Here is a 26,108-nt window from a genome sequence, read left to right on the forward strand (position 1 = left end):
GGGCCTACAAAAAGTCTGGAGAGGGACTTTTTAAAAGGGCATGTAGGGATAAGACATAAAACTTTAAAATGAAAGAAGGGAGATTTAGATTATATAAGGAAAAAATGCTTCACTATGAGGTGAGGCCCTGGCGCAGGCTGCCTAGAGAAGCTGTGGCTGCCGCACCCCTGGCAGGTTGGATGATGGTTTGGGCAACCTGGTCTTGTGGAAAGTGTCTGTGCCTGTGTTAGGGGTTTGGAACTACGATGCTATCCTAATTAAGTAAAATATGCAATTTTCCTTTGAGTTAGAAAGCACATAGTTTATACTTTTTTTTTTTTAACTTGCTGTTGTTCCAGTAAATATATCTATGAAATGTAATTAAATGAATTAATAATTCATTCATTAATAATAATGAAATGTAATTAAACATGCTATATACTGAGATAGATACTTCAAGATGCAACCGTAGCCAGGGACAGTGCTATCACATTTCTGTAATATGACAGTATGTTAGTGTACATAGTCATATATGTATTATTCTTAATCAGTATTATTCTTAATCACTGTTTTCATTTCATGTCTTATTTTTCTCACAGAGGGATCCGGTTTCTTCAGATACTTCGAATGCTTCATGTAGATCGACAGGGTGGCACGTGGCGATTATTAGGATCAGTTGTTTTCATACATCGTCAGGTACTACATCTTTAAAGAGCCCTAGGATTTTGTTTATTTTAGTATATTCTTTTCATGGACTTCAAATCATAGTCTGTTTGGTTGACACGCTTGAGGGAAGGAATGGCATCCAGAGGGACCTCAACACGCTTGTGAGGTGGGCTGATGAAGTTTAACCATGGCAAGTGCAAGGTCCTACACCTGGGTTGGAGCAATCCCAGGCACAGCTACAAGTTGGGCAGAGAAGAGATTCAGAGCAGCCCTGTGGAGAAGGACTTGGGGGTGTTGGTCGATGAGAAAATGAACATGAGGTGGCTTCAGTGTGTGCTCACAGCCTAGAAAGCCAACCGTATCCTGGGCTGCATCAAAAGGAGCGTGACCAGCAAGTTGAAGGAGATGATTCTGCCCCACTACTCTGCTCTCATGAGACCTCACATGGAGTATCGTGTGCAGTTCTGGTGTCCTCAACATAAAAATGGCATGGAACTGTTGGAACAAGTCCAGAGGAGCGCCACAAGGATGGCCAGGGGACTGGAGCACCTCCCGTATGAAGACAGGCTGAGAAAGTTGGGGCTGTTCAGCCTGGAGACGAGAAGGCTGCATTGAGACCTCATAGCAGCCTTCCAGTATCTGAAGGAGGCCTATAGGGATGCTGGGGATGGACTCTTCTTTAGGAACTGTAGTGACAGGACAAGGAGTAATGGGTTAAAACTTAAACAGGGGAAGTTCAGACTGAATATAAGGAAGAAATTCTTTCCTGTTAGGGTGTTGAGGCATTGGATTGGGTTGCCCAGGGAGGCTGTGAGTGCTCCATCCCTGGCAGTGTTCAAGGCCAGGTTGGACGAGGCCTTGGGTGATATGGTTTAGAGTGAGGTGTCCCTGCCCATGGCAGGGAGGTTGGAACTTGGTGATCTTAAGGTCCTTTCCAACCCTAACTATTCTATGATTCTAAAGGAACAGGTACTGTTGCAAGAGAAAAAGTACTTCATAGGTCCATCATGTGTTCCTACTGTTAAAATGGGAACACTATACTTCAGGTCTGTAGCTAACAGAGTACCGGTATCAGGTATTATTTTTCTTTTTTTAAATTAACTTTTTTGTTGTTATCCTTCAATATAATTTCTTAAATGCAGTTATGTGGACTGCCTTTCATACTGCAAATACTGTTCACTGCCTTCACAGATTTGTTCCTAGCTTGGTTGTTCTGTGGAAAAACAAATACTAGTGAAAAAGTCTTGATAGAACAACTCAATTATTTAAATAGTTCTATTTTCACTGCCTGAATAAAGAGATTTCCAATTCATTCTATAAATAAAAATACTAACTATGCTACGATAAATGCTAGAAAAGTTGCTTATTCAAGGGTGCATTCACAGAGTTAAACTTGGCTGTAAATTGTTATATATCCATTGAAGCTTTGAAACAGTTATTCTGCATAAAAGTTCATTAAGCAGGAGAAGCTAAAATGTTTTAGTGTAGACTTCTAAAAATTTCTAGTTGAAGGCTTCTTTTGGGGACTTAATGGAATCTCTCAATATAAAGCTGCCTTAGCTTTATTAATATAATAATGAACTTTTATCATTAGCCTCTAAATATCATACTATACTATGGAGGGCTAATACTGCGCTATGAATCTTTACATCAGACTTGTAACGGGGTTTTTTAACCTGCGCTTTATGAGTGTGGTTATGAGTGAGAATGGGAGGTACTTAATCCAAAAGATAAATTTTATGTTAAAATTTGCTTTTCTTCCCTTTATTTCTCTCCTCCCCCTTACTGTAGAAAATTTTACATCATGATGGCTGTGAAGCATTGATGCACACCAAAGTGCTCTAGTAAAAAAGCCTGCTTTTATCCTGTACAACAGAATGACTTCTAACACCCCAAGTTTTTGTGGTCTTCATTTATTAAGGTTGCATTGCCTGTATATCTAGCTAGGGCAGAGCTGATATCCAAACACACTTTCGCAACATTTGCTAACCTTAATGACAGAGGTGTATGAGAGAATTTTTTACTGCGGGTTTCAAATTTTTAGTCAAGAATCTGGAAATGCTATCTCCAAAATATAATGCTCAAGTCTTAAATGTCACAAACTGAAATAGTTTCAGTGATTTAAAAGGAAAAGAAATACCCATGGAGAAGTGAATTTATGAATAAACGCACCTGAAGTTCTGCTAATCCAAAGAAGTGATTATGATAATATATAAAAGTCTACAGATCTGTAGTACTTGTCAGAGCAGATCACCCACTAACACATTAATAAAAAAAAAGTCAAAAACACAGTTCTGTATTGACATTGGACAAGTGTAGCTGAAACCGTAGCATGGTATCAAAGGGAAAAGAAAATAGAACCTTTATTCCTGTCCAGTTTCTTAAAGAAATTTTTGTTTAAAAAGAAAAACAAAACAGGAACACCTCAGCTGCTTTTTCTTTACAGGCAGAGTACAAGGTCCTCATTTATTTGTTGAGTTTGGTACTCGTTCAGAAAAAAATGAGACTCTAGACCCTTAAACAATGTGAGAAAATACATTCACATCTTGTGACCTGTGAAAATAACAAGCACTTGGACCTCTGTGGGCCCAGAAAAGCTTACTAAAGTTGTCACCAACGATTTCTATGTGTTTTGAAATTTCACATATAGCTGTATTAGCTCACTCAGGCCTGATTTGGCTAGGAAGTTCTTTTATTTTCAGCAGGTTGAGCTTATACAAGCATTTCTTGCCAAAAGCAACAAAACATGAGTCAATATCACATGTGGGAATAGAAAGACATGGAAAAATAATGGAGCTTACTGAAAAACTGAGTTAGCCAATCCAGCTCCAGCTTGTAATCATCTCAGTTTTAATTATTCCTCACCTTGCTTTGTGAGGTCTTCTACTGCTTTGAGGAGGGTGTTACTGATGAGTTGTGGAGTTAGGCTTTTCTGGTATTTTTCCTCAGTGTTGAATTTTATATTGTGTGGTCCTTATGGCAACTGAAAATATAATAAGTCTAAGTTAAAAAATGTCTCAAGTCAAGTCAAATTTACCTTTATGCATATTTCTTTTTTATTCTTGCCTTTTCCTTTGCATTTATGTAACTGAAAGTCCTTGCTGAAAACAGTATTAGGCAGCACTCTCTTAAGCTCTTATCTATTAAAAAAAAATCATATAAATGTGAAGTTTTAAGGCCTGATTTCTGCAAACTGCATTTTACTTTGAGATCATGCATCAGCTCATACTATTTGACATTGGTAGAAACCAATCTATCTATATCTCTTGAAGTATGTATTATTTCAAAATCTTCTGCACTCTCTCTTAGACATTATTTATTAGATTACTAACACTGTTCTTAAATATAGGCATGTAGTATTTTCTGTATATATGCATATGCAATATTGAGTGACATTTAGAATAAGTCTAAGAAAATTACATTTTTATGTGGGCTTTATTTTAAAAGAGTTCAGTATTTATATGAATATAGGAGTGGAGCTGAGAGGTGCCAACGGTGAAATAAGCCAATTAGTTCTGTTGATATTCCAACCACTTTGAAAAGATCTCATAAGACTATGCACAGCACTGCTGAAAAGCATATTTTTCTGCCCACTTCTGACAAAGTCAGCACTTAAACCAGAAGTATTCCAATTGTCACCCACTCTCTAATTCTGTCCTCTGAGACCGAATCAAAAGAAAGCAGTGATGGCCATCCCTCAATAACATGTAAAATCTGTTAATATCTGAGATGTAAGCAACATGCCAAGTGTAACTAAAATATTTCTGTTGATGTGGAAAAAAGTCACAAATCTACTAGAGAAAAGCAGAATGTTTTCTTTGCCAGCAGGCAACAAGACTTAGTCTCCATTTCTGTTGTAGTTTTCTATGGATCACTAAACTTACAGTTTCAGGTGTTAAACACCTGAAAACTTGTGTTTGAAAAAAACTTGTGTAGGCAAACCAAAAGGTTGTGAAAAATTAGAGACATGCAAATTATAAGTGTAAACATAAGGAACTTTTTAGAACAAGGAAGTCATATCTACAAGTACACAGTAGTACACATGTAACATCATTAGAGAAAAAGATGAGAAAAGGGTGACCGGCATAGAAATCTGAACTACTGGGAACTTATTTTATTTCCTCTTTAATCTGCCTTGTTTAGCAAACAGGTCTGAAAAAATTAAGGCTCAGTTAGAAAGACTTGCCCATGGACAAAACTAAATATTATAAAAATTCTTTATTTACAATTACAATGTTTTACAATGACAGAACATATATGATGATGCAAAACTTAGGCGCTTGTTTGCTTCCTTTTTTTAATAGGAACTCATAACCACATTGTACATTGGATTTTTGGGATTGATTTTTTCATCCTATTTTGTTTATCTTGCTGAGAAGGATGCAGTTGATGAGGATGGGAAGACAGGTTTCTCCAGCTATGCTGACGCCCTCTGGTGGGGTGTGGTAAGTCTGTACCAACAAAACGTCTGCACAAACTTAGAACACAAGATTTCCTGTTCAAGTCGTGAATTTTTAAAAAATCTGTCATTTCTTTCTTTGCAAAATGTATTTCTGTAGGGAAGCTCAACAACCTTTTAAAAAGGATACAAGAAAAAGATAAATACAATTAAATCATTTTGGGATTAAACTATATTGTGAAAGCTTGATAGCAAGTCCTTAGCAAGGACATTGAATGTTTACAGATACAAAAAGCCCACATTGAAATCCACATTTCAAAAGAGTATAAATACTCTCGAAAACCTATACCACTTATTTTAAACTCCACTTAATTTTCTGCAAAAGGTGCATACCTTGGAAAGTATATTCTATTTGTGGAAGATGGATTAATAATGCTATTTTGTTGGGTCTTCTTGTGTAAAGCTCACCTTGCACGTTACAGGTTCTGTGGGTTTTTTTTTAATAATTCCATGATTCACTGTAAAGGTAAATAACTCAAGTATTTTGGATATCGAGTATCAGTTAGGGTCAGTTCAAATCTGTGGTGAAATAAAGAAATATATCATTAAGGGGTGAGTAGGATTTTGAGAGCATTGTGGTAATTATTGTCTGCATGCCCAGAATCAGTTGAAAAAGGAATAGATAGCTATGAACAGAATAAGAGACCAGATTGTTTCTACACTCCCTTCATATGGCTCTTCTCATCATGTTTCTGACTGTGACTCATGCTTTCCTTCCTTATTAGCTGTTGCACGAACCATCTCTTCTCTTGTGGTTACTTTTGCCCACTGGAGAACCCCATATATTTTATGAATTGGCTGTCTCATTATAACAAACCCAAGGAGATCCATCATGTCAGTGTTAGTAACAGAGAAAAATGAGAGCACTGGAACAGATACAGAGACACCAACTTCCAAAGAGAAAAGGTTATATTTCAAGAGTGATTTGAAATAGAATAAACTGGATTTGTTCCTAGATGATAGACTTGAAAAATGCCAACATAATTATTGGGCCATAAACCAATTGTTTATCTCCAATCAAATAAACTGTTGAATAAGTCTGGGAAGGCAGACAAAAAGTTCCTAATAGATATGTTTCTCATTCTTAACTTAGATGCTGCGTAAAACTCAACTTCAGTGAAGTATACAGAAATACAGATTATACTACATGTAGCCTAAGTTACCACTTTTTAAGTGATTCAGTTTAAAAAAAATTTAACTATTAAATTCATATAATTAAGTTGTCAGGCAATCATTTAATTTACAAAGTATCACCTATGGCCATGCAAAACAATACAAACTAAGGAGAATCTAGTAAAAAAGAAAAATCCACTAAATGGCCAGATGGACCTGATTATCTAATATGTTGGGAAGAAATAAACCCATGAACTAGCCTACACAACAATCACTTGTGAAAGTCCTCAGTAAAATGTGATAAAGTTTTCAAAATATAAAACCTCATAGTTAGACATGAGATAAGCTCTAGCTAGCAGAGAAAAGGATAAATGTCCCAAAAGCATAGATTGTGCTGTATTTAAAAAAGAAAAGTAAAAGAATTAGGGTGTAATTGACATCATGAAAGATACCCCGTGTCTACTTTAAGAAAACAAACCAGTACACAGGCTTACTTATTCTGCTATTACTTGAGTTCTTCAGCTCAAATATCAGCGTTCAAATGACTGAACACAGTGGAATGCAGCTACTGTTTCTGCTTTTATTAACGGTCTAGCTGAATAATCTGTGAAGTACATCTAATTAAAAGTGGGGCTGCTTGTGACAAGTTCAGTAACATTAGGGGCTCCCATAGAAGTCTGTGCTAGTTCAGCTAAATCTATGAGAAATCTCTCATAATTTTTTCGAATATAATGAAGTTCCAAAGAGGGTTGTAGTACCATGTGATTTAGAAAGACACAAGTGAAAGAAATTAAAAGCATGTACTTTTATTAGTAAGGATGTCTTAATTTAATATGTAAACATTAAAGGATAGTCATTCATGTTTGCTCTGCACAATGTCTTTGGTGTTTCATTAAGTAATTCCTAGGCCTGTAACTGCAAAAGGCCAGAAATACCCAGTTTCAGACCTGAATGGGAAGGTCCCCTTATCAAACAGATGGGAGCAAGGTAGAGTGGAAAACAAAAAAAGATTTCCAGCAATCAGTTTGGGAACTAGCTATGGTTTTTAGCATCCAATTCTGCCCATGTATGTTCCTGCAGGGGGTATTCATGCATGTAATAAAACTTTCATGCGAAGTCAGTATGCTTTTTCTACCCTTCCCTTTTACTTTTTCTAGCTCTAGTAATCCACAACTTGCTTTATGAGTTGCATTGAATGTTCAGATATGGATTACAACGAATTTTTAAATGCTGGAAGACACAGCCTTGATTTGACTAAAGAGTAAAATATTAAGGTAAAAAAAAATTAGAGTGTGTTTATACAAGCATATTTTGTTAATAATTTGGGCATAAGGAATTTAAAAGGAGTGCAGTTATGACGACCAACATATAAGTTTAAAACATGTATTACTTTACCCTGCTGAGATAGGTAACACAATCTGTAATTCACAGCATATGTATATGCCTTGCAAAATGTTCAATAGGGTTTTTTTTGTTTTTCAGAACTTGACGTGTTTTGTATAATAGCAAGATAAAATCAGCTTTCTCTTTCTCTAGCTGTGTGAGGCACATGAAGAACACTGTTTAAATTGTTGTTTGAGCTTTTCAGATATCTAGGCCTCCTCAGCATTAGTGAGTCACGGTGCAGGTGCAGTTCACAGCTGGGAACAGTGACAAAGGACAAAGTGAATCAGTTTCTTTTTCTTTTCAAATCTTCTGTAACATAGAAACACAGATGTGGAGTTACTAGGGATTGAAATTTGATTTCACTTTTGCCTTTCAAAACTGAACCATAGGAAAATAATCTTGGTAGCAAGTATTTGAAAGTCTTATGTGTCTGACAAAAACCACAGTGTGTATTATGGGTAACATTTTGCTTTGAGTAGAAAGTGCAAGCTTGCTGAACTTGATACAAATGACTTGAAAGGCTTAAATATGAAAAAAGGGAAAATAAAGAATGAATGAGACTTGGAATTAAGTGCTAACTACATTCACCCTCTTCAGTTAAATGCAAGGTTGTTCCACCTAGATTTGACAGGTACACAGATTAAACTGCAAAGAGATATCAAAGGCTTGTGGTATTTTACATGAAGCCACTTTCAGAAGTTATGGCATGTTAGAACACATGCAAAAGCACTTCCAACAGCACTGTCAGTCTCCCAGTATTGCAACCCATGTCACAGCAGTTTTTGTCCTTCCTGGGTATTTCTTTAGGAAAGAAGGGCATGCAGGAGGGCTTCTCTTCTGTTGGCCCTTCCATGCTCCTGTCTTGTTGATAGTAATGCTTGTTGGTTTTGCTGCAAACAGGACTATTCTGTACCACTGAACTTGAGTTAAATAGTTGCTCTAGTAGGTGTTAACTGACAGAGATACTTGGGATCAATTGCTCATAATTTCCGGTAATATATTTCAATTTCAGAGGCAGCAGTTTGAACCCCTTTATATTTACTATGTTTTTTGAGGTATGCAATTCTCTCTCTTCAAACTTCAGGACATCTGCCTATCTTAAAGCATGTGAGAAGCTCTGTTGACTTCTACCAAATTAGAGTTCTTCCTTTTTTGAAGTGTACATGTATGATTTCAGAGCCTGTGTTAGAACATGTGCATACCAGCTGGAATGTGTCATATTAAATCTGTGTTGCAAAGGAGGTGTCATTTTTCAAAGTTTAGTTATTAAACATTCTCTGAGCAGATAACTAATAACTTTTGGATATACAAGGAGAAAGACATTCTGGTTGTGATTAAGAAAGCCAGAGAATTATATTATTTATAATCCTTTCCACATACTTCAATCCATTAATTAAGTTACCAAGAAGTCACCCTCTTAAGGTAGCCAGGGATAAACTTTCTGAGACATTTTCAGGCACCTGCAGGAATCTGCCAGCCAAATGCCTGCTGTAGAGATGGAAAAATCATCTTTTCTGTGGTTACAGCTTTCATGCTGTCTTCCATAGTAACACTAAGGCAGCTCAACATTACTGCAGTTTGTTTTTAAGTCCTGAGTGCTGGAGAACTAAAAAAAAACAACCACCCCACCAAAAACCAACAAAACCCCCCAAAATAACAAGAAGCCTTTCATAAGAAAAAAGAGAGGAAAAGGAAGGAAAAATCCCAGACTTTAAGGGGTCATCTGGGTGCACTGAGGAGTTGAAGTGTCGTTTAAGAAACACTGCTTTAACTTCCTTCACTCCCCACTAACACATACTGCATTTCAAAGCTGAATTTTGGGGGCTGGCAAACTCATCTGTTTGTACTGCTGGTAGTACACAGCACCTGAGTCATTTCATGGGCAAGCCATATTAAATCTGGACAAACACCTGGCAAGACAGAGCTCCTGCTGAGAGCAGTTTGCAGTTCAAAGTAGTAATATTCATTACAGGATGTAGGTACCACAAAGTTGACTTCATCAAGGGAGAGATTCATGAGGAATAAACACTAGCCTATTTTTTCTTTTTTTCCTTTTTTTTTTTTTTTTAACTTTTAAAAGCTTACTTTGATAGTAGTTGGTCAACCTGTGGGCTGGCTTTCATATTTAACCTCTATCTTACCTCATTACCTTGGAATAACCATACCCAGTTCTGGTTCCTCAGTACAAGAAACACAAGGAGCTCCCGGAGAGGGTCCAGCAGAGGCCACAAGGATGATCAGGGCTTTGGAGAATCTTTTGTACGAGGAGGGACTGCAGGAGCTGGCCTGTTTAGTCTAGAGAAAAACAGACCAAGCAATCTCATATCAGCATCTCAAAGGTGAGTGCCAGGAGGATGATGACAGACTGTTATCAGTGGACCCCAGCAACAGAATATGAAGCAGTGACCATAAAATAAAACACTGTAAGTTTCATCTCAACATGGGGAAGAACTTTATGCTGAGGGTGGCAGAGCACTGGAACAGGCTAGTCAGGGAAGCTGTGGGGTCTCCCTCTCTGGAGCCATTCCAAATCTGCCTGGATGTGTTCCTGTGTAACCTGCTTTAGGTGACCCTCATTTGGCATGGGGTTGCGCTAGATAATCTCTGGAGGTGCCTTCCAACCCTGACAATTCCATGATTCTGTGATATAAACTCTTTGTTGGACATGGCCACTGACTGTGAGTCTATACCACTGTGGGGCTGGGCCCAGGGGGTGAGACCCCTGATTCACCAGCTGTGGGATTCCCTTAGCTTATCTTGGGCTCCTTCCTTGGGATCACCTTCTGTTGGGGACCAGGTGGTCCTTGTTATACTACAAACCCTTCTTATGCGCCAGCCTTCACCTGGACTCTGACTGCATCACAGAACCAATCGTTCACTGACCACTGGGCTTCTAATGATTTCTTTTCCAGCCTGCTGGGGGTCTTCAGAAACAGCCCCAAACCTCTGTCCCACGCACCTTGTCCTTGCTGCTGTGGCTTTTCAGGGTGGCCTGACACCTCCACAGTGATTTAGTCCCTGAGCTAATAGTTTGAATTTGCCTCATTGTGTGGATCCATATGCTGATTACTGGACCTGATTCTAGCTATCACCTGTGGCTTGATATTGGACCTGTTTCACAGCTGTCTGTGATACTGCTTTATAATCTGGATTCCTGATTGAACCTAGCTGTTCTTTCTGCATCTCTTTTGCGTGAGTGTTGTGGGACTGGATCCTGACTGTGGGGATACTATCCTGCTTGTTATGTTACCTGCCTTGACTCTGGCCTCTCTGTCTTTTAGGTAGTACCTGGATCTTGCTACACCATGATAAGTAGGTCTTGTAGTTTAGACACTATTTTGAGCAGCAAAGAGCTATATTGTGTGAGGAGTGAAAAAAAGCTGAACATGGTGCGCAGCTGTACTTAGCTCCTCATCTCCTGGGACATTTATGTTGGGAGATAACATGTCTTGGAATGGTTGTGTGTTTCTTTTGCTCTGAAGATTCAGATTGGACGGTGTTAGTTCTGTACCATTTCCTTTCTGCCAACCCAGGGCATAGGTTTTACCCTGCTGCAACTAATGTCAGTGCTTTCAGGGCTTTCTTCTCAACTCTGTGGCACTACATTTTAAAAGCAAAAGTGGAATTACTGTAAGCCTATGGTATCAAGCCTACAGGGCAAATCCTTGCAGTTTTGGAAGGGTGAAAGCAGACAGCTACAAACTGTGAGAACAGCCATTCTGAGTCCAGACTACTGTTGCATCCAAACCAGTTGTGAATCCCTGTTGAAGAATGTAAAAACAGGGTAAAGTTCCAGTGATGTTCACCATACTCCTGTGGTTTCCTTATGCATAAACATTGTTGATCCATGTATGTCTTATGATATTTCTCTACTTTTTTTCTTTCTTTTTTTCCCCCCTTCGTTTTTTGGGAGGGAGAAAAAAGGTACTGCATTGTAATGAATCAGATGTTTGTTTCTGACGTAGGTAACAGTCACAACGATCGGTTATGGAGACAAAGTTCCCCAGACATGGATTGGGAAGACAATAGCTTCCTGTTTTTCAGTATTTGCTATATCTTTCTTTGCTCTGCCAGCTGTAAGTAGAACTTGGATCTCTTTACTAAAATATGCCTGACTTGGGCTCACAATTAGGTAGTTTTAAATTGGTGCCTTTGATAGGAAATTATGGAGGTGGGTGTTGCTTCAGAATGTGGACACACACATGCTCAGGTGTATGTTTATGGCTGTGCACATACACGTGCAAATAAAACTGCTGTATCTTTACTGCAGTTACTTTGGAGATGTGGCTTAGAAAGGAGGTAAGACTAATTTTCACTATTTTGAGAACTGAAGCTATTCTTGGAGGAAAAGCAAGAGAAAGGTTTTTTTTATCAGCATGTTGGTGCCAGAGGGGAAACTTCATTTCTGCTCTTTTGTGATTATGTAAGAACAGCCTGGAGTCTTGCAAGGAGAGGAACAGTTCCACAGATCAGAGGTCGAGGAAACTGCATCTGGTTTCTTGCAGGCTCCTGTAAAGCATCTTTGGGCTTTTGGGGTCTTCAGATAAACAAATGGGGAGGGAAATAAAGACAGCAACATCAAAATAATTAGAAAAGACAAAGTGTATCTTAAGTGGCTATCAATTTTAACAGATATGATGAAATCATAAAGCATATCTTTGTCTTCTGTGCTCAGTTTGCCTGGAAAACCACACTGGGCTCTGGCTTCAGTTGTGGTTTGGATGTTGTTGTTGGTTTTGTTTGTTTGTTTTCTCTTAAGGAATTAAAAATAAGTGCAAAGAATAGCTGTAGATCTGTCATGTGACCTTGACATTTGCTTCTGACACCATTGGGTATAGCTGCTTTGGAACATGACAATCTTTGACTAAAGTTACCTGTAGATCACAGCAATAAACTTATGCTGTTCATTGAAGTTACATGATGCCAACATCAACATGTTCAATTTCAGATTTATCTGTTGAAATAAATAAATTTTGTCACTGTGGACATTTGAAAATTCAGAAATTTTCTATTTCTAGGAAAGTCTTCTTTGAAAATATATTTTTTTCCTAGCTAAGTGTTTGTTTTAGGCATGTAAAGCTTGACTAGTAATTTTTGGTTACATTTAGGGTATTCTGGGGTCTGGTTTTGCCCTGAAAGTGCAGCAGAAGCAACGCCAGAAGCATTTCAACAGACAAATCCCAGCTGCAGCTTCTCTAATTCAGGTAAGGCTCCTAACAGTAAAATGTTTAGGTGAGTATTGGAGAGGGAGTGCAACCTAGTAAAGTACTGAGAATCACAGTTACTAGACTTTACTATAAATCTATGACTTGTATTTAATCACTTTGTCTTTTTGACCCACTTCAGTCACCAGATAGAATTAGATAATTGCTTCTCCAGCCTGTTTGAGTGAGCATAGAAGGCTTTACAAACCTGCTATTCACAGGCATAACGACACAAACTGTATGCAACAGGTCTATTTGGCAAAATAGTAAAGAAAAAATATTTTATAAGAATTAATTCATAACTACCTTTTAATATTCCCTTAGGTCTTGTGCAACTGCCAGATCCTGAGGTGCTGAGTGTGTGTATATGTTTATATACAGCTTAATTTAGAAAAGTGTTCCAACATAACTGTCTGTATGATAACACAAAGAATGCAATAGCATGGTGCACAAATACTCAGATGTGACCCATTGCAGGAAAAAGAAAACAACCGTATTCTATGATGCTTGTGGGGATTTTATGAGGGGGTTTTGGGTTAGTTTGTTTGTTTTACTGTGGGCATGTTAGACTCTAGTTCCTAGCGAGAATGCTATAAAGAGCGTACTTAAGACCAGTGTGTGCTGAGTGTGTTTCCTGGTGCAAATTATATTTACCACAATTGTATACAGAAAGGTGTGTATATTATTAGGCATGGTGTGATGTGGTACATCACAGTCATTGCAGTCAGAACCCTTTTGCAGCATGTTTACGTTAATTGAAGACTTTGCTGTCAGTTTGATTTGCAGCAACGTTTGACTTACGTGTCCTGCAGGACAGCAGTGACTGCTTTTTCACTGAGATTATTGGGTTTGGATTTTGTTATAGACTCTGTGGCGGTGCTATGCAGCAGAGAAATCCTGCAGTTCTACAGCAACATGGAAGATCTATGTTACATCACCGGCGCAAAATCCCAAAAAGCCACCAGCGCCATCTAGCCCCAGCCTGAGAAAACAGGTAGTGAAGCGTTGGCAGAGATCTCTTCTGTTCTTGCTTTTAATTTGATTAGGATAACCTCCCAAAATCCTTATGAAATGTACAAAGAATTTGAAGAGCTGAAAGGCGTTTGTAATGGGACATTTGATTGCTTTCCCCATGTCACAGTGCGAGTAGTTTAGTTTTCCTTAAAATATTCCTGAGGGACAAGTGTCTTCTCATTTTAAATTTGCCCTGATGCTCAGCAGGTGCCAATTCCCTGTTGGTTTATCCCCTTTGAAGTCTCCACTAACTTCCAAAAGGTAGTGTAAGTCAATGATGACACTTCCCCATTTTGCATACAGGAAGAAAGGAGAAAGCTAGCATACAAATTTGCATTAATGTTCAACACATGGCTGACCATATCTTTGCAAGCACTTCTTGCTGTGGTACTTTTATTTGGGGCGGTGTGTAGAAACTTGGGCAAATTCATGAGCTGCAGTAAAGTGGAACAGTGTTTGTCTATGCAGGTGGGATTGCCTAAATGTAGTTATGTAGTTTTATTGGCAAGTTTGCTTAACCTTCAGCACCACCTGTAGAAAAGCCCAGGTTAGCTGCAGGTCTTGCTCACTCAGGGTTTCTAAAGTGATGTTATAGGCCTGGATTCAGGCAGTGAAATCCCACTGATCCCTATTGCCCAGAGGAGAATTGCAGTGCAATTTCCCCACAGCACATGTAGAAATCTGCACTGACATGATCTGTACACATATATATATATAGTTTAGTGTCGCTGTATTGCAGCCAGTGTTGACCAGAGTGTAACTTTGCCATGAGAGTAACACTTTCATGACTAGAGGCAGAATGGCCATGAGGAAAGAGGTAAAGCTGAAGTAAGGTTGCTTAGTATATGTTACTGAACTGCACATACTAAGCAGGATTAGAGAATGGTAAAAATAGACAGTTTTTAGTACCCTTAGTATTTTCCTTCTGTTTTCTCTAAAGAGAGGGATTTCCCTAATATATTACTAAACCTGAACTTCCCTGTGAACTGCTAACCCTAATTCATTAACGTAGTAATGTTTTTTTCATCTCTTACAATGGATTATCTTTGCTTGTGAAAGGAGGCTAATGCTTTCTTTCTCTACCTAGCCTCTTACTCTAAAGACTTGAATGTATATTGATCATGTTGTGCATTTTATTCTCCATAGAATTCCTAGTTTCTTTTCCTCCTATGACAGCCTATAATCTTTGCATTTAGAAGCATTTCCATGCATGATAGTGCATCCACTGACTATAATTAATGCTCATTTAATGCCATTTTTGTCCTCTATTTGATTAATTTTGAACATGTTTAGTTTAATTGCTGAAGAGCTGAACAGAAAAATGAATTAAAAAAGATTGGATGCAGATAGTAATAAAATAGGAATTGGTTGTGTTAACCAGGTGGCATTGCCCCATTTGTGAATGTATTGAGCCTCAAGCTATTTGTGTTGATATGTGCAAATACATGCTCTTGATGATGATGTTCATCTCTAACCACTTAGTGGTCAAATCAGAGGCTGTAACATTTTGTAGAATGGAATGCAGTAGCCTTTGACCTCAGCTCCTTGTCAGAAGATTACTGGAGCACCAGGTGAATTGAAATATGGCTCTTACCTCTATTTTAAGGTGTGTGGGATAGTAGATCCAGGTGGGATTAGACCAAAGAGTAGGTAATCATTAAGACTGGAAATAAATATTGTGAGAAGTAATATTAATATAACTAGGTGGTGGCAGCAACCAGGAGGCAGACAGCACCTGCCATGTAGTCAGTATCTGATTGGCTGGTATGTTGATCACTAGCAGTCACAAAGACAGAAAGACAAATGGAGACCAGCCTTGCTTAGAACCAATCAACAGCAAACTTCTCTTCCTTCCCCCCCCCCCCACTTCTTTCTTGCCAATTGTAGAGTGTTTATTAGGTTGCCTCTCAGGCTTCTGAAATCAGAACTTCAACTTTTAAGGCAGAAGAAAGGTTTTATTTTCTCCTGATATTCCTAATTCAGCCTTTTTAGTAAAAGGTGAAATTTGCTTTAGTTGAAAAGACTTCACAGGGCCTAGCTCCTAATTCAAAGTCTATGGGTATGTTTAATTAGAGCTTTAGAAAGATGCTACAGCCAAGCTGGTGTACTCAAGTGGTTAGTATTTTGAGTGCCTTGACTTTTATACCCAGTTTGTGAAATTTTACGAGAGACCTGATTTTCAGAATGTGCTAGGCAACTTCTGTGAATCAAATTCTTACCAGATTTAAGTTGATAATTTAGAATCAGCCACTTTGAGAACATCAACCAAGGTTGTAACATTTTTGTTGAATTACAATTGCATTCTTTACAAAACAAACCCAAACAACCAACTTTAAATGAATTTACTGTGTAGTGAAGTTCATATGTTTACTTTACTTTTATTCTGGTAGTATCTTCTGATTTCATCTCATTTCTACTACCACAGGCTAGAAGATACAAAAGAAAAGGGAAACTAGGCTGTGGTAATGGTTCTGCGCCTGTAATAAACCCAGGAGAAAGTGCCTTATCTGTTCCACAGATCACTTATGGTCACATTGATGGACAAGAAGACAAAAAAGATGTGTCTTTCTACATTGAGGAACCCAGAGGTAATTTAATTTTACTTATATTCGGTTAGCATTTTTTAAGAGACAATGTTGAAGGGAATTAAGCTGGTGAAGGGAAAATTTCGGGGGGGGGGGGGGGGGGGATTAATAAATAAAGGAAGGTGCCTCAAACCAAAGACAGTTATATGCCAAAACCAGGGGGAATACAAATTAAAGGAAACCTTCAGATTCATGGGGTGTGAATATCAAAAGAACTTTCTTGGTATACCAAAGTCAAGATGGTGGATATACTGTTAATTCCGCTTTTTTCAATTATCTCAGAGGTGGATGGAAAGCTTCTTCCTACCTAACCCATCTTTAAATTTTACCTCACATAAAGCCTGAAGGAGGGAAAAATAAAACATGAAATATTTCTTTACTTTTTTATAACACTCTCTTAAACACTGTGCAAGTAAATTATAATAGGAAAAGCTGAATATTTTTATGCTTATGCCAACAATGATATTTTGATAAGTAGGGCTTTTTCTTGCTTCATTTAAAATATCGTGTGTTGGTATAGGAGGCTGTTGCATTTCAACCCGGAAACTGGTTAAATTTCACAGCTGAGCACAGGTATTGCTTTGTTTGTAGGATTCATTTTAATTATGTTTGCAGTGGAAATGTGGGTATGAAACAGTGTTTACTATAAAGTCAGGGTGTTTCTTGAAAGCTAACTTTTCCACCTTTGTGTTTATTTCCTTTGTCTGATGGGATTGGGGGAAACTATGCTAGTTCTGGATCTGCTAAGACTTTAGCTCAATGGGAGATTGTTTCCTCATAGTCCTATAGGAGGACTTATATTCCATATCCACAGGCATGCAAAGTCTTGCCAAGTTAACTGACATATTCAAAGATGCTAGCTGTAGTCTAAGCTATGTTATCAGGTAGTGCTTTGTCTTGAGGTTTATCAAAGACAGAGGAAAATCTAACATCAACTCTGTATAAAATTTCTGCTCTTATGTGATATTGAAGCTGACACAGAATTTCAGCCTGGAGAGAATATGGCTGAAGTCTTGATATGATGGCTTCTTTAACAAAAACTACTTTATATATTTTTGCCTCAGAAGGAATATATAGTGTCTTCTATATTGAGCATAGGCAAAGGTAGGAGTTTTATTGGGTTGCTCTGACTTTATATGGTTCCTAGATTGTATTGTCTATGCAACTGTCACATATGACACGATAGTCAGATGTGGAATAGCAGGGATCTGAGAGCTGGGGCATGCTGAAGCATATCTATAGGGATTATGAACATCTGACCCCCACAGGGATTTAGAGGGACCTTCAAGCCTGTGCTTCATGCAACTGATAGACATGGACCGCCATTGTGGAAGAGTTTCTTTCTTCCACTGACTGAGGTTTTCATTACTCCTCATGTACTTTTTTGTTTTATAAACTCATATAAATCTTGTATCTGTCACTTTGAGGTCAGAACGCTTTTCAGCAGTGGTGGTATTTTAGTTGCTGTTTGGTATTTCCAGTGCTTTTTATAGGGTTCTGGGAAAGGGGGTGGATGTGTGATTTATAAATTTGCTGCTTTAATTGCATGTCTTTTAACAGAATACTGCGTTCATTCTCAGCATGTTTATTAGATACATGCAGCTTTCCTTGCTGATCATGTAATAGCACACTTTGCTTAGTGTATTTTGATATTCTGGTGTCACTTGGTAATGGAGAGAAGCAGCAACGTGTTGTGTAACTTGCAACAGTAGAGTTAAGATGTTGAAGGCTATGTTGTCTGTAGTCATGACTCTGAAAATGCACATTTATCCACTTAATCTATGTTCTGTAAGCATTCATAGTTAGTCTGAGCAAAGAGATTGAAATCCAAGCCTGTATCTCTTCCTGTCTGACAGCTAGGTTACTGAAGAAAATGAAAGATATTTTTTTTTCCACTTTTTTTGAAAATGTTTTCTTGTTCTTTATTAGAGCTGGTCTAATTTATTCTTGTTCTGAGAAACAGTCATGCATATTATTCCCTTACCAGTTAAGTTTTATCTATTTTTCATTTTCTTTCACATTTTGCCTTAGGCAGTGTCAGACTAAGTCACACTTCATTTGATTTTCTGATTTATTCCTTCTGTTGCAAAGCTTCCAAGAATGTAGCTGGCTAACTTGATTGCTCAATTGACTGAACATTCTTGACACCTTTCAAAAGTTTAAACCTGATTTCTCTCGGTAAAGTTCTTGCCAGAATTAATAGGTTTCTATTCTTGGGAAGTGGAAGTACTAGGCTTCAAGCCCGTAAATGGGAGTATTTTTTCCCTCTCAAAAAGCTGAGAGTAGAAAAGACAGAGAAAATAATAGTAAAGACAATTGAAAAGGGCCATGCCAGCTTCTATTTCAGTGTTGCTGTAGGGGAATATTTTATTCATTGATTGAGGGGACTGGATGTTTTACAGATGATGGCAGACTTTGGGGTTGAGTTAGACCTCTTTTATAGACTTGACCTAGGAAGAGCAGAGCTGTTGCTTTAAAATAGCTCTTCTAGTCTGTTGTGCTAGTCAGATCTAAGAGAGACTGTAAGGAGACCTGAAACAAATGCCTGGCAAGTGCAGACAACAGAATAAACAGTCCCATTAAGGCAATTTTACATTCTGAGCAGAAATAGACTGAAATTAAGTTAAAATTTCCTTGATAAAAGGGAGCTTTGCCTTAATCCAGGAACCACATTGTATGAATGTGCCTTTTCATGAAGTTAAGGTTTTTCTTAGGATATCCTGTTCATATATCCATGTCCAAGCAGCATCCTCTTGGCTTGCTCAAAACTTGCTTAGGAAGCATGTTTTTCAAAGCTAAGCAAAAATGCTTACTTCTTCTATATGAAGGTTTGAGAAAAGGGAAGCTTTATAAAGCCTGTAGATATGATCAACATTAAGGTTTCTGAGATACTTGAGTATGTAATAAACATAGTGAATAGTGCATGATGTAGAAACTAAATCTTTACATACCATAGATGATGGAATCTTGAAACAAACACAATAACCTAAAAGGAAGACAGTTCCTGACTTAGTTCCGCACCATGCATGGAGTTTTGGGTGTAACTAACGGTGCTCTAACATTGAGAACTTGACTGTCTTCGCACGAATGAAAAGGCCAAAGAGTATTCTGCAGTAATAGTTTCCTTGCTTGAAGTCAAACCTCTCAAAGTGATTAAGATATTTAGAAAGAAATTAAAAAGGAACAACTAAAGCAAACATAGATTTAAGAAGAACAATTCTGGAAAGTAACTGATGTTGAAGATACTCTAGTGCGGTATATTCTTTTCATGAATATCTATTGTTTCTACTGACGAACTCCTTTATACCGGGGTGTAAAGTTTAATTTTTTCCATGTTGTGATTCAAAACCCACAATGAATTAATCCTCACCTGAGATTATAATTGTTCTCTATAGTCTTGAAATTGATCTTTACTTGTACTTTTGCCAACTATTTTGTACATGCTTCCTTGCAACAGGGTCTGTTATCAGTATGACAAGATATGTATGAACTTTTCTATCTTTAATGTTCCTGTAAGACTAAAAGAAGGCACTTAAGTATCAAGATGGTAGCTACTTATGATAGCAAGAGTGAATGGCAAATCATAAAGACTGATCCAAGTAGAAGAAAAACAACATTTGAGTGTAACTCAAATCTTTTGCATACACTTGAACTTTGTCTTGGAATAACAGCTAGTCACTGCAATGTATGCTTCTCAAAATGAACTGAATAGCTGTTTCATAATGTTTTTATTAGGGAGGAAAGAAATTATAAAAACGTGAAAGTTTTTGGACCTTGAAGGGCAGCCTCCTGGGACATCTCCAGCAGATGGAATATATTATTTTCTGTCAGTTATTGTAGGTTGTATACACAACTCATTACTGTAAAATTTGTCAAAGTCAAAAGACTCTTGCAGTGATAAATCTCTGCTAGGATAAAAACAGAATTCCCTATTTATCACTGTGCTTTTCTCGTTACTTTTTGGAATTTCTTGCATGTGACATATTCTCCTCCTCCTTGATTTTAAAGCAAAACTGCACAAGAGTAACTTTTCACCAGGAGCTGGGGGGGGAACTAATTTTCAGTGACGCCCCAGAATACCTTTATAAGCACTTTTGTATAAAAGTGTGTAATAGTGTTAATGTTGATTTATTCTGTCTATAATGCTGGTTTTGATGCTGACACTCAAGAATTCACCTGTCTAGGAATGGATTGGTTGTTCCTAGAGACTGGTTGCATTTCCACTGGGAAAAAGGGCTGCTTTCTCTCAGTGGTGTAGATGGATTACAATTTGCAGTACATATAAGGAAGCAAACATGTTAAATGAAGTGGATTCATAGGTTCCAGTGCTGACAAGCTGAGTGAAAGGTGAGAAAAAACATGTAGCTAAAATTAACAGAATAAAACAAACAGCAAAGCTTTTGAGGGGCTGCATAACTGTCAGTAAGTCAGAAAAGCGTAAATATAAAGATACGCTCCAAAGTAGCAAGAGAAAGTATCCAGATACCATGCTTCGGAACAACGTCATGCTCTTAAGGAGGTAAGTTGAGCAGATGCTGGTGGTTTTGCAGTAAAAATCTGTATTCAGCATAGGGCTGTTTAATTTGTCAGTCAGTTCAGGGCTTGTAGGAGCTAATGGTACTTGTCTGTGCATAAGAATTATGGAAACATACCTATATACCTCTACCAGAAAGTTTTTGGTCTTTGCTGTTTCAGCCCTGGCTGTCCTGAGTGAGAACTTTCAGTGAATGCTGTAATTTATCTTGCATGACCAAAGTGGATGGTAGAACTGTGAGGGATAGGGGAGTTGAAGGGGAGTTGGAGGCTGAGAGGATGAGAACAGCTGCCTCTGCCAAACTTACTTTTGATTAAATCTGGCAGCTTTTGAGGTTTAAAAATTTATTTTTACTCTATATATATTCAATTTCCTGTTCTGCCTGATTTAGGATCAGGGTTTAGATCACTGGTCACACCAGACTTGAGCAGGCATTTCGTACCAGATGCTCCCAGAGACCATGAGAGTGCAAAGTGAGAGAAGGTATTTGCAGCTCTCAAACTTTTTCTGATTAGTAATATCAGCAAAGCCAAATTTAGACCTTTTAAATTAAATTAATTTTAATTAATTGTAATTAATCCAGAAAACATTTTTGCTTCATCAAAGACAGTACATTTGATGAAACTTTATTTAGTTGAAAATGTTCCAACTAACTTCAGTTATGATGTAAAATTGAATATAACTGTTCACTAGAAGCAAAAATAAATTTCCCTGTATGGTAGGGAGACTTTGATGACACTGGGTTAGTATAAGCACATGGTGAATGGCAAGTTTGTGTTACAGAGTTGGAAACTCAAATGAGCAACAGAAGTCCTGTCCACCATGGATTGGTTGTAGTGGTGTTTCTGGTAAAGCTGACTATTAAAATTGGGAGAAAAAAGACAGTATCAGCATGGCAGTGAGGAAAAAATAATAAGCTGCAAAGGAGGGCATATCCTAGAATCAGCTGTTTTGTTTTCAAAAATTAATATTTCAAGAAACTGTTACACATTGATGTAGAAAATATGTGATGTGAATAAATTATATTTGAGCAAACTTTGCCTAGTGACAAAGGCAGCTTTTAAAAGTGAGATTAAATTGACCTAATAAATTGTGTAGTTTTTGCTAAGGTGTTTCATGGTACTGATTCAGATTAGATATAAGGAAGTTCTTTACTGTGAGGGTGGTGAGGCACTGGATCAGGTTGCCTAAAGAAGTGGTAAATGCTCCATCCCTGGCAGTGTTCAAGGCCAGGTTGGACAGCATGTTGGGCAACATCGTCTAGTGTGAGGCATACCTGTCTATGGCAGGGGGTTAGAACTGGATGATCTTAAGGTCCTTTCCAACCCAAACCATTCTGTGAATCTATGTGGCCCTGAAAATTTTTGCTTTTGGATCCAGAACATACGTCATGGTAGTCTTTCTGTGTAGGTCTCAGCAAGAGAAGGAAGAAAGAAGACACAAGACCCTGTCATAAGGATGTCAAGGGAGAAGTCAACTGTTGACCTTAAAGACAGGAAATAATTTTTTCCTTTTGTTATGTTTGAGCAACCAACAGGCTCTTTTCACAATACAGGACTTTGTGGGCTTTTCCTGATACCTGTGTCTGAAAGAATGCATTGAGAAAACCTACTATTCAGCTAGGTCTTCAGCAGCCTCGGTACAGAAAGTGGAGAGTGGAAGGAGATTTTTGCCTTTGAGTTGTACCTCTAAAGGTTTGATTAAAAATATGAAAGGTGTGTTGGAGTGTAACTGTAAAATGATAGACTTAGCCAACCTTGGCAAGGAGAGAGAAGTGAAACAGAATTATTGGAATTCAAGACTGAAAGTTAAAGTTAATAAATAGAAGCAGGACTACAAAGTGTGAGGTTCAAAGTCTTATTTTTTATAAATGAAAGGAAGCATGTTATAAAAGTAGAATTAAAATTTAATGTTAGTATAACTGAAATTTTGTGATTTAATTGCTATTAGTCTGATCTAATTCTTACAAAAGAATTAAATGCAATGTTTTTTGCGTATTTTAAAAGTTGCAATAATAGTAAAAAAATACAATCAAAACTGTAACACATACTTAATTTCTACCTATTTTCCTGTCATTTATGCTCCCCTGGGTCTTAAGGTTTCATTTGCTGCAGTGGGAGAAGAGGAAGTGGTACAATGAGTTGTTGAAATCTGTTGTCCTTCACAGGGAGGAATATGATGTTTGTCATGACAGTTTCTTCTTCCTCTCCTGAGATTCATATGGGGTCACATAAACATTTCCTAACACACATTTACGTATTTGTTCATTGGTGTGCAGCTCTAGGTTTCATCCAAATTTACGTGTATGTTCCCTTTTATGTATGTGAGATAGGATTTCTTTGTTCTCTGTTATTCTTAAAACCTGTTTTGTCCTGCTCCAGGAGTTCATTTTTTATTTTAACTGACCATTAGTGAACTGTTTAGCTGTGGGGTCTCCAATGCTAAGATTGTGCCCCATCTCCTATCTTATGCCTCTGTTCCTGTACACTGCATCCTGTGTTTCCACTTCTCAGGGACTCTGGTATTCTACCCAGTCTGTATTTCTATAAAATATGTCATTATTTAGTTGTAAATATCTCATGCTAGTAGTATAACTACTGTTACTACCATAGATATGAAACTATGGTTGTACAGCACAAAGATAAACAAAAGTAAACCACGTTAGATATAGACACCTGGTCAATTAGAGAAATTGCTGTTATAGCTAAATAACTCAAAGTGAAACCAGGAAGAGTTTGGACAGAGCATCATTCCTTAGGTCTTGCAAATTCAGTGCAAAACTTAGGCCCTGTTGCTAGCAGTGCTAATGCGGGATAATGCAGAAGAATTCAGGAGACACAGGACTCCACAGTGGACATCCCAAGCTGTCATTTTTAAAAAATGTAGGAAAGATAAGAAAAAATGGGGTAAATTTTTTCTTTTTGTGACCTGAACTTGAGATGAAAATCTATGCAGAGTGGAAGCTTGGCCCAATTATTAAACATAAAGTGTAAGGACAGCAATGATGTGAGGAAATAATGCTTTTTTTTTCTTTTCACTGAAAATAAACACTATAAATTGTGTCACTTGCTATTATTTGGCTAATGATTCAGTGAAAAGCAAATTGAGTCAACAGAATGGAAAGGATTACTCTCCCTGGAAACACTGAAGTCAGGTTGCTTTTAGTTATCTGGGCTTGCAGAGTAAGTAGCTAAGGAGTAAGAAAGTGGTCAGAAACAACCTAAGAGCCTAACAGGACTGATAGGAGGCTGGTGAGATGCATGTGTGGCCTATAAAAGGGCACGCAATGCATGCTTTGAAAGGAAGGGAAGGAGGAATTTCCATTTCTAGGAAAGTCAGTTTCCTAGAATAATCCTGAGTGGGCAAACTATTTGTAAAAAACCCAGATAGTGGGAAGGACGTAAGTAACCATGAATGTGAATTGGCCGAGAGCAATCATATCTGGGGTATACATAGGGGTATTTTGCAGTGTGGCAATATGCATTGGTAGATGGGACAGAGGCAGAAGGCAGTTTACATATAGAGTTTAGTCAGTCTTTCCTGTTTCATCCTCATATGCGCATAAACACAGAATCTGGATTATGGCCCGGTAAATTATCTTAGGCCACTGCAAGAGGGATGAAAACTTGTTGGATGATACTTAACAAAATATTTACCAGTGGTTTGCTGTTTAACTGAGAAATGTGTTCAGAGAGGTTTCTGGGCCTGGTGTTGCCGAATAAGTCCATCAGTGGGTCAGATCATGGACTAGAGTGCAAGTTTTCTTCAATATGCAGTTGATATCAACTTGGAAGTGGCTGAGAGTGCTTTGGAAGATAACCTGTGAGCCTCCTACAGAGGAAGCAATGCTCATGCAGTTGACTCCTGGTTCATATTTCCCTACTAATCCTGTATTTCAGTAATTTACTGCAGTGATCTGTTTCTACACTTTTTTGATACCAAGTGTGGAGGCACCTGCTTGACCTGATCTCTAATCTATTAACAAGCTGTTGATGGTACACAATACCAGTGTGGAACAGATAACCCCTTTGCTGCTTAGCACTGGGGGATGTGTTGCAGTCAATGAGCCCATGTAGGCAGAGTCTGTTCTAGTACAGCATAGCTCTGTAACACCTACCCATTTTTGAGGTCATATGATCCAAATTATTTTGGGGGGAGGGGAGAACTAATTCGGGATTTAAGGCTTTCCTTTTTATAGAGGGCTTGACCTGTGGTAAAGACTGATTTTCTGATTCTGTTCTAAGTAGTCAATTAATATTAAAAATTATAATGCAGATTGTGCATCAGAGAATAAGAAACTAATATGTAAATGGAGCTTGCCTGAAGAAACAGTCTATGAAACTTACCTTTAAACGCACAGATGTGCTATGCAATTTGGATTTGTCTCATTACTGCTACGTTAAAATCTCGTCTGTGTTATATGCTTCAGTGAGGTAGCCTCACTCCAGTGCAACCCAGAATACAGAATATGTGATGTAATATGCCCCAGACCAAACTTCTAACAACAGTAATCTAATTTCAAAATGCAAGGTACATCTCTGTGTGATGCAGTGGATTAGGAAAGGGAAAGGGGTGGGGGAACCACCCAACTAGCACTTAGGCCAGAGGCGTCATAGAGAGCAATTGTAGTACTGTAGGCTGTGAAGTTTTCCATTACAGTTCTGTAGTGACTGTATGGAAGTCAGTGCATCTTCTGAAGGTAATAAGAAGGTACTTAGTCTTATTAATGGTAATAAGGGCAAGGTTTGGCACTTTCTCCCTTTTTTTTCCTCTGTGTGTGTACACTTTTTTCATAAAAAGCCAAGAATTGTCAGCTTTACCTCAAACTCTTTTCCACAAAAAAAATCAACAGAGGTAGCTAGAGACTATTAAAATTAAAACAGAAAATAACAATAAAGCTCCGGCATGTAGTACTGGGCTCTTAGACAGCAACAGAAACCCTGTTTTGGTATTGAGGCTGTATGTAGAAGGCTCACCTTCTGTTGAGGAGGGAGCGCTGCATGACTCAGTGTTCCTGGATTCTGTCCCTAGCTCTGTTACTGATTTGCTATGTGACCTTGGGCAGACAATTAACTCACTGTGCTTCAGTTGCGTCATCTGTTAAATGAATACAAGTTTTGTCTCTGTCAGAGAGAGATTGCAAGTCTTAATTGTTTATGAAGTGTTTT

The 26,108-nt window shown here is 38.0% G+C and overlaps 1 protein-coding gene across 2 annotated transcripts in view; it reads left to right on the forward strand.

The window, feature by feature from the left end:
* LOC133214875 (potassium voltage-gated channel subfamily KQT member 1-like) overlaps nt 1–26,108 on the forward strand; it is a 486,013-nt gene that overhangs the window by 52,021 nt on the left and 407,884 nt on the right. For both annotated transcript variants that reach the window (XM_061358248.1, XM_061358237.1), the window contains exons 6-11: nt 579–675; nt 4,950–5,090; nt 11,569–11,679; nt 12,712–12,807; nt 13,673–13,801; nt 16,247–16,409. In XM_061358248.1, the coding sequence (XP_061214232.1) occupies nt 579–675; nt 4,950–5,090; nt 11,569–11,679; nt 12,712–12,807; nt 13,673–13,801; nt 16,247–16,409 (737 nt within the window). The remainder of the gene's footprint in view (nt 1–578; nt 676–4,949; nt 5,091–11,568; nt 11,680–12,711; nt 12,808–13,672; nt 13,802–16,246; nt 16,410–26,108) is intronic.

Source organism: Neopsephotus bourkii, unplaced genomic scaffold (genome assembly GCF_033783945.1).
Source record: "Neopsephotus bourkii isolate Nb327-2 ecotype Australia unplaced genomic scaffold, CSIRO-AGI_Nbou_v1 NB_107, whole genome shotgun sequence".
NCBI classification, from domain to species: domain Eukaryota; kingdom Metazoa; phylum Chordata; class Aves; order Psittaciformes; family Psittacidae; genus Neopsephotus; species Neopsephotus bourkii.